Raw genomic sequence first — 9,692 nt, 5'->3', positions numbered from 1 at the left:
GCAGAGTGTTTGCGGGCTGCTTTGTCTCCAGCATTTTATACACATTACATCTGGTGCTCTGGTAAATCCCATGGTGCACACACACTTCAGTCACAGGTACCTTGGAGGGAGCCAGGTCTGTCACTTGTCTTAGCCTCTTTGCTGTAATAGCATGAGCTTCAGGAAGAATGTTCCTTACTGTTCTTGGCTGGGAGGACACTGCACAGGGTCAGGGGACAACAGAGTGGCCCTCTTCAACTTTCAGTGTTTGACACTGGCCCCTGTCTTCAGGCTGGCTCCAGAGCTCCAGGGTGCTGTCTTGTCTCTGCATGCTACATGCTTGCTGTTTATTTTGGTAGGCTTTTGTTTTTTGATTTCTAATATACACAGGTGTTTTGTCTGCATGTATGCCTGCAGACCAGAAGGCATTAGACTGAACTTCCATGGGTGCTGGGAATTGAACTTGGGAATTGGACCTCTAGAAGGGCAGCCTGTGCTCTTAATTGCTGAGGCATCTCTTCCACCCCTTATTTTGGGTTTTAAAAAAAAATTTTTTATGTGTCCTGTGAGTGTATGCTATACCTGTGCAAGCCAGACACAGTTATGCACATCTTTAATCCCATCAATCAGGAGGCAGAGGCAGGTGGATCTCTGGAGGCAGGATTTCTGTGTAGCCCTGGCTGTCCTGGAACTCACTTTCTAGACCAGACTGGCCTCAGACTCGGACATCCACAAGTCTCACAATCAGCTGTTGTAGACAGTCTGAAGCAGCCCCATATCCCACACCTGGGATTGAAATGAAGACATAGTCCTATAACATTTCTGTGTTTAAAGAAACCAGAATTCTCCTACAGTTCACCTTGCAAGAATTAAAGGCTCTGATGCCATTGCCAAGTTTCTCCTGGATTGGAAGGCTTCCTTCTCTCATCCTTAGGGCAGAGATGACTCCTCCTATATTTAATTCTGCTGTGTCTAACAACTTTGTGTCCATAATGGTCTCTCAGGTAATCGTGTTTTGGGTTTTGTTCGTTGGTATTTGAGACAGTGTTCATGTAGCCCTGGGTGGCTTTGAACAACTTCTGATCTTGCAGAAGTTACAGGTAGCTCTTTTAAATGTCTTTCTTTTTGGGGGGTGGGACATGCTTGAGACAAGAATTCAGAAAAATTCACCTGACTCTATCAAGTGCTAGGATTAAGAGGGAACATTACTACACTCGGTTATTACTAAATTCCCTGAAGTTGAAGAGAGGGTGAGTTTGTTATCTTTGTGATCAGCTTAACAAGTACACAGTAGACGTAAGGCTGTCTTTGCTAAAAAAGGAATGGTTAAGTAAAACTAGTTGCATAAGTCTTAAGTGGGGGAGGATGGACAGGGTGCTGGTGTTTACATTCCCAGATCACTCTTTGGCTCATGACAGTTAGCTTGTGACTTCTTCCAGCTGAGAGAAATGAACAATTTTGCCTTGTTCTGCAGCTACCTTTGGGTCCTACAGAGCCCAGAACATTTCTTCTCTGCTTCTGTTTTGTTGGCTGTGTAGGAGGTAGACAGAGTGGTGTCTGAAGGTTTGGTGGAGTCAGCTTTGTTCCTGTCAGGACCAGGAGTTGTTCAAAGCCACCTTGGACTCCATGAGACCTCGTCTCAAATACCAAAAATACTAAAACATAATTACTTGAGAAACCACTGAGGACACAAAATAGGCAGAGCAGAAGGTTAGGTCTGCTGACCACCCCTCGTATAAACCTCTGCAGAAGCTGGAATGGCTTTTCCACCACCTGTGAGCTGAATATTCCCTGTTTGGAGATGTCGAATTTGTGAGAATTAGGTAATACCAGTATAACTACATTTATGGGTGTGGGGGGGGGGAGAACATAAAGGCAAGCTTAAGAAAAAAAATACACTCTTAAAAGAAAATCACTGCTGGGTGTGGGCGCACACCTTCAATCTCAGCACTTGGGAGGCAGAGGCAGAGGCAGGCAGATCTCTTGAGTTGGAGGCCAACCTGGCCTACAGAGTGAGTTGCAGGACAGGCAAGGCTACATAATGAGATCCTATCTCAAAAATACTTAATGAAGCCAAGTGTGTGAGGGGCTGGAGAAGGATCGGTGGCTGAATGAGTAACACTTTTGCAGAGGATCCGAGTTCAATTTCCAGCACCCAAACTAGGTGGCTCACACACATCCCCTTCAGAGCCCAATGCCCTCTTTCAGGCTTTCTGAGTGAGCTCTTAATGTTTGTCAGCAACGGTAAAAATTGCCCTCAAGGATCTCGATGCCTCTATCAGCAGGGAGTAGTCTGCGGATATGGAAGCTTCCTTTCCCCTCTAGCATTCTCTCTCCTACCTAGTGTTGGTGGGGTTGGAAGGGAGAAAGGTGGTAGAAATAGGAACCCATAACGTAGTCAAAAGTCCGGCTACAATGAAGTCCAAGTGGGATGGACTCGCGATGAAATAACTGAAAAGGAAAGGCCACCTCACAAATTCAGCCCTGAATGTTTACAAACTCTAGTCCATCCTCGGGCTTACCTTAGTTTACTGGTAGTGTGGGGAGCAGAATGGAAAAGACCTCCCCCGCCCCCGTACACACACCGAGGCCCTCCAAAACAGCCGCAGAGGAAACTGAGCTGTGCACACCTGCTATAGGTCTTCTATAAGGTTCTGGGACTTCAGGGGCAGGGGTGAACATGCCTGGGGTGCTGGGGGGCACAATCACCTCCGAACCTCGGGCAGTAGGCCAGACCCAGCAAAGTACAAGCTGTGTTTGGAAAGCTAAGAGCTGCGGCGCAGAGCAGAGCCTGGACATCCAGACGAAGGATAAGCCTGAACTAATCTGAATTAGGCTGGGAGAAACTATGAGCGCACCACTGCCGCACACAGTGAGATTTCCTCAGCCCGCGGGCGCCTCCTTCCCCAGTCCGCGCTCGCCACAGAGGGTCAGCTCCAGCCAGATATCAGCACTTATCCAGGTCTCTGTACTTAAGCCACTTCTGGAAACGGGGATCAGGACTTGCCCCGCCCCTCCCGGATGCTGGATGTGACATCACACAAATGCTTCCAGTCCGACCCCATTCTAGTGTCGGCGCCAAGTTTTGACGTCATCACTACGCACCTTCCCTTCCCTGTTTGTTGGATTCCTGTCGTTACGTCATCTCTAGGCGCCTTTCCGCCCCTCTGGTGTTCAAGCTCCGGGCGCGCGAGGTTCTCGCTTTTCGCCCGCGAGTCCAGCTTCCTCCGCGCTCTCTGCAGACATGTTTCCAGCCGTCTCCTCTCCGCGAACCCCGGGGCCAGGGACCCGTCGGGGTCCGCTAGTCGGGATCGGGCCCGCGTCCACCCCTAGAGCGAGCAGGAGGGGTCTGTCTCTGGGGTCTGCGGTTAGCTCGCCTGGGTTGTTCTCGCCGGTAGGCCGGCGCAGCTCCGTTAGTTCTAGGTGAGTTGGGATTCTGGGACCAGCAGGCTCAGCTCCAAAGCGGCAGATGGAACCGGGTAGCGAGTAAGCAGGGGCACAGTTGGAAAGTACTCCTGGTCATTCTTGGCTTATTATTGGCGCTGTTTAATGGTGGCCCTTGTTTTAAAAGGTCAGTTGCAGGCAACTGTTTATTTAAAGTTGCGGTTTGACGCTGTGGCATTTGACACCAGTAACTCATTTGGTCTGGTCTAATCTTTGTGATGTAGTGTAGAAATGCAGCCAGGAACTCAGTCCTGCCCACTATGGGACAGGCCATGCTATGTACCCTAGGCTGACTTTGCTCAATCCACTTTTCAGATACTGGTATTTCAAGCTTGCAGGAGCTTGTGTGGCTACTATAATTTTATTTAACAGTCCCACTTTTATGTCAGGATCTCAGCATCCTTACCATAGTCTCAGAATTCAGTATATATCTCTGACTCATGGTAAGAACCTACAAACCCTGACAAAAAATGTTTTCTCAGTGCCTAACAAATGTTATTACTACATACTGATTGGCAATTAAAGAACTTTGGGCCACAAAGCGTGTCGTTGTGACTAGGTTATATAAAATCACTTTCTACGAGAGAGACAGTGTGTGTGTGCTTCAGTAAAGCTGCTGGTGTGCTGCCCAATTCACATGTCTAGTAGAATTGTTACCTTCCTCCAGCACCTATGTTAGATGGCTTACACCCATCTGTAACTCCAGCTGCAAGAGTCCAATGCTTTGACTTCTAGGCACCTGTTCTTGGGTGAATATGTTGTGAAAATATATAGTGAATTACATGTGCATGGAAACAGGAAAAACGGAGTCTGACTGAGACTATGGCTAAAATGTATGGATCTGCAAGTCTTGTAATAATTCAGAGAGTAGCTGTGACGCTGAGTAGCCACATGGGATCTTTGTTTTTTGCTTGTTTTTTGAGACAGGGTTCTGAACTCACTATTTAGACCAGGCTAACCTCAAACATCACAGAGATCTGCCACCTCTCTGTGCCTGGCTTGACTGTTACTGTTTGAGAAGAATCCTTCACTGTACTGACCTTTGAGGCAGAGGTGTGCTCACTCCTAATTTCTAAACTCTTATGGTTCAGGCACAGTGGTTAGTTTTTTTGTGGACACAAACTAGAATCATCTGAGTGGAGGGGAGCTCAATTAAGAAACTCCCCCACCCCCGAGATGGCACAGAGGTTAAGAGCACTGACTGTTCTTCCAGAGGTCCTGAGTTCAATTCTCAGCAACCACATGGAGGCTCACAAACGTATAAAGAAATCTGATGGCCTCTTCTGGTGTGTCAGCAACAGCTTACTCATTGGCCCTGGAGTGTATAAGAAAAGAAACTGTGCAAGCCAGTTAAGAGCATTTGTTCATGGCCCCTGCTTCAGTTCCTGCCTCCAGGTTCCTGCCCTGGGTAACTTCCTGCCTTGACTTCCCTTGGTGATGGGCAGTGACTCTTTTCTCCTCAAGTTGCTTTTGCTCATATCACAGCAATGGGAAGCAAACTAAGTACTATTGAAAAGCACAGTCAGTTACACAGTGTACCCAGGCTGGTGCCTTTCACCATTACACCTCATTAGAGATAGCTCAAGTAGGTTTGTAAAGGCAAGGGTGGTAGGAAATTTCAGGTTACAGGTAATCCTACATGGTCTCTTTCTTTAGAGGAACGCCTACTCGGATATTCCCCTACCACTCCATATCAGAGTCTGTGAACTACGATGTGAGAGTATTTGGATCATCTCTCCCTGTTAAGATCATGGAAGCCCTGACAATGGCTGAGGGTAGGTGCCATCTTTTCACTTGTCCCTGTATGGGTCGAGATAACCAGGTCACATGCAGTGACATTTTGGCTTTGTCTGGTAGAGAAGTAGGCAGCCTGCAGAGTCCTCTCCATCACTGAGACACTGGTCTGTGAAGCTGAGTGAATCCTTCTAACACAGTCACATCAGTGGTTAGCGGTTGAAGAACTGTGTAAATGCAATGATGTTTGGTAAACAGTGGTCATGACGAGCATTGAGGGGAGGTAGAGTATTAGAGAGCATCTCCGCACTCACTGATTTTACCTTAACACTTCTATATGTGTGTGACTCACTTGAGTAGCATGTGTACACGTGTCCTGTTGGAAAGGACTGTTTGCTGTCCTTCAGCTCAGGCACCCTGGCTGCTTGTCCCTGGACTCTTGGGATGGTGGTTTTCACACTGCTACCCTCTGCCATGTATTCTCTCCACCTGGCTCCCCCCCCCCATTCTCTTTTTTTTGTCACACTGAAATTTAATTCATACTGTGTATAAGTCTCTAAGCACACTTCAGGATCATGCCACGTCTGTGTTTAAATAGTAAGTAGCTTCCCCTTTAGGAATTCAGGAGCGTATCTTGAGAAGTTGAGATCTACAAACAAGAGCGGCGCAGACCTGAAAAACCCATCTACAGTGTAGGTCTGACCACATCTGATGTGAGGGCTGAACACTCCTGAGCAGATGCTCAGGTTAGCAGAAAGTTCTGCACAGCTTGGGCTTGTTTTTACAGCTAGCATGTTCATTTCCAATGCTGTGTGCTTTGCATTGCTGCCCTGTCTAAAAGCAAAGAGCAAAGCCCAAATAAGATTCTCAAAGCTATGAACACATTTAGAAAGCTTACCACTGCTCCCTAGACTTAGTGGTATGTTGACTTACTTTTCCCCTTAGTAAACAATGCTCTTGTGTTTCTTTATGATGAAATGATTTACCATATCTCTAAGGAGCTCTATTTGAAAATTATATTCTTTTGAAGGAATGTGGTAATTTCTTTGAAAATGGTAGTTAATTAGAGGATTATTGTTTGGTTTATAAGTGAGTCTTACAGAAGTTAAATTGTCTCTGGTTTTTGATGGTTAGACCAGACTGGCTTCAAACTCGGAGATTTACCTGTCTCTACTTCCTGAGTGCTGGAATCAAAGACACGTGCTATCATTCCTAGCTAACAGGGCTGGAGAGATGGCTCAGTGGGTAAGAGCACTGACTGCTCTTCCAGAGGTCCTGAGTTCAATTCCCAGCACCCACATGATGGCTCACAACCATCTGTAATGAGATCTGATGCCCTCTTCTGGTGTGTCTGAAGCTACTGACAGTGTACTCATAAACATAAAATAAATCTTTAAAAAAAGATTTCTTATAGCAAAAATGAAAGAGTATTAAACATATACCCAAATAAATTTTGCTTTTGGATATGTTCCTAAAGATAATTATTAGAACTAAATAAATTTCATTTTTGATAAATTAATCTTAAATATTTGGAAGTTATATGACTTACATTTTAAAATTAATTTTATTTTAATAATATATTATGATAATTGTATCTGTGTATGACTAAGTATATATGTGTGCCACGTGTGCGCATGAGCCTGTGGGTGTCAGAAGGGTCGATGGGCTCCTAGATGGGTGCTATGTGGGTGCTAGTAACCAAACCCAGGCCCTCTGCAGGAACAGTAATGCAGTTTCCTGTTTTGGTGACAGATGTGCTGTAAGGAGATGAAATGACTTTCGTGGTCTCAGTGTGAGGTTAACTGTGTGTCCTGTCCCCTCAGCTGACGATCAGCTGTCCGTCCACATCGATGAAGGCGGATGGGCCTGCCTGGTATGCAAAGAGAAGCTCCTCGTTTGGAAGATTGCTGTATCTCCTGTCACTAAGGTAATGGCCCTGCAGATACCCAGTCGGGACAAGGGTTCCAGCTGGTTCTTTATTTGTACCTTTATTCTTTAAAGTTTGTAAAGGAGGCCAGTCCATCTATGAAAGCATTAAGAACTCAGGATATGAGGGCTTGTGAGATTGCTCAGTGGTGAAAAGTTCTAGAATCTAATTCCCAGCAACTACATGGTGGCTCACCATCTATAAGGTGATCTGATGTGATGCTCTCTTCTGGATGCGGGTGTACATGTATCAGTGGAAATACTTCTCTTTCAATACTTTATTTTTATTGATGTCTTTAGTTTCTTCCTTCTCCAAAGTCCCAATGAGCCTGAGATACTGTCTTTGAGCTCTGGATCATGTGTTATAGAAAATTTAATCCCAATCCAGGGTTTCTACCCCACCTTTGGCCATTTAGTTCCTGGATAAAAGACACACACCTTTATATTTACAATAAGCTTTAATCAGCACTAGAGCTGGGCAAATGTCTACCCTCTGTAGTGTTAAAAATCTACTTTTCTATCGACAGCCCCAAGTTATAACTTACTATGTTTCATCTGGCCTGCTTTTAACTCCAATTGGCCGGCCTCTGGGGCTGTGTCTTCATGACTCACCTAACCCATGGTGGCTTTTCCTCTAATGTATCCTTTTACTCCATTATCTTGAGGCTATAATCTGCCTACACATTCTCAGCTTTATCTTCCTTGAAGTTGAGGTTTTTCTGAAGGACCAGCTCAATCTACACCACCACACCATGTACCTGTGCTTCCTACCTTTTAGTGAAAGTCCAGCGGGGGTTATGAACCTGCACCATGTTTGAGAGAGTACTTTCAGCCTTGGAAACCCCATGGGAGAGAAAGACAGTGAATGTGCACACGTGTATACGTGTGTGTGCGTATTCTCACATACTGAGAATGTAGGTTCCTATCTGTAACTTGCTCTTGACAGCCCACCTGGAAGGGTTTGTAGAGATGGCTCAGAGGTTTAGGTACTTGGTGCTCTGCAGAAGCCCCCAGTTCAGTTCTCAGCAGCTCCATGGTGGCTCACAGACGTTACAACTCTAATTCTAAAGGGACCCAGTGCCCTACTGGCTTCCATAGGCACCAGCACCACACATACCTGTAATGCACTTACATGCATGTAGGCAAAATACTCATGCATATAAAGTTAATAATTTAAAAAATTGAAACAAAGCAGCCCAGTGTGGAAGTGCATGCCTTAGTTCCAGACTCGTGAGGTAGAGACAGGTCGGGTGGGTTTTTATGGGTTCAAGGACAGCTTAGTGTACATAGTGATTTTCAAGACAACCAGGGAAAGAAAGAGTAAAGAAGGGAGGGGGAGAGAGAGACACACAGAGAGAGGAGGAGGAGGGAGGAAGAAAGGAAGAAGGTGCTAATCCTGGAACATCAGCACAGTGTACTCTCACTGTAAGCTCTTATTGTCTCTTTCTTCTTTAAACTCCAAAACGATTAGCAGGTGGGGAGAAGAGGGGCCACGCCTTTCCTAACATCAGCTTTAAATACAAGTAGCTTAAGAAGTAAGGGAGGAGTGAAGATGTCGGCCTTGGCATAGAGTAAATACAGACCTGCAGCTCCCATTGTCCTTATCCTCAGCCAGGCATGAGTTCCCTACCTTAAAGGGGACCAGACAGGAGCCAGCAGGCTTCTCCCCTGTACAGGAAGCCCTTTTGTCTTATCCTTTCCCACCTAAATAAAACCATTGAATAATTTTTAAACCAAATCTGTATTATTTGCACTTAATAAAATGAGAGGCTCTGAGAGTGTTCAGAGACTACAGTGCTGGACAGTGCCTACACAGATTTAGAACTGGTCTGCCCACATGGCTAAGAACTGAGCTTGCTTGTTTGTAAGTTGGGTGTGTAGTAGGAAAATGACAGCAGTTGTTAGCCTGACCTTGAGTGGCCAGCTCCCAAGTGTGGGAGCATGGATGAAGCTGGTGACATTCTCTTTGCAACTGTCTTCCAGCTGCTGTCACTACCTGTGGGTCACATCCCATGTGAGTGTGGGGTCCCTCATCCCTAACTCTTGGTGTATGCAGACTCCCCCCCCCCCCCGGCTACTTAGAAAGGACATGTGGTTAGAAGTAGAAAGAGGGGGACGCTGCAGGTGTGCTAAGTTAGCAGGTGGAGTTGAGTGTTCAGCTATAGCCTAAGAAATAGTTTCAAGGAAACTTGCTGTAATTTCTTTCTGGCCATAATAATTTTACAAGTTAAATAAAATATTACTTCAGCTAGCAAAGTTTTACAGGAAACCTGGTTACTTCCCCTGGCCTAGTAGTTCTCAACCTGTGGGTCATGACCCCACAGGGGTCTCATATCAGATATTTACATTATGATTTATAACAACAGCAAAATTGCAGTTTTGAAGTAGCAGTGACCTAGTTTTATGGTTGAGGGTCACTGCAACATGAGGAACTGTTAAAGGGTCACAGCGTTAGGAAAGTTGAAAACCACTTGTAACAAGTAGAAACCCTTGGTCTGGTACAAGCACAGACTAGTTCATACAGAAGTTCATTTAAGTATCCATGTGTCCCTCTCTTTGTTGTTGGTCCAAAAGAGCTGAGAAGGGGGTGGGTGAGATTGGGGGGAAAG

General features: G+C 45.7%; 1 protein-coding gene across 1 annotated transcript in view; it reads left to right on the top strand.

Moving 5' to 3' along the window:
* The first annotated feature begins 3,152 nt into the window (after nt 1-3,152).
* The window catches only part of NUP133 (nucleoporin 133), a 49,721-nt gene continuing 43,181 nt past the window's right edge, over nt 3,153-9,692 (top strand). The window contains exons 1-3 of the mRNA XM_080936701.1: nt 3,153-3,402; nt 5,080-5,198; nt 6,981-7,084. Of these exons, the coding sequence (XP_080792827.1) occupies nt 3,224-3,402; nt 5,080-5,198; nt 6,981-7,084 (402 nt within the window). The 5' untranslated portion in view covers nt 3,153-3,223. The remainder of the gene's footprint in view (nt 3,403-5,079; nt 5,199-6,980; nt 7,085-9,692) is intronic.

Source organism: Micromys minutus, assembly GCF_963924665.1.
Source record: "Micromys minutus genome assembly, chromosome: 24".
NCBI lineage: Eukaryota > Metazoa > Chordata > Mammalia > Rodentia > Muridae > Micromys > Micromys minutus.
Note: the sequence above shows the minus strand (reverse complement) of the source record. Positions and strands in the feature narration are given on the sequence as shown.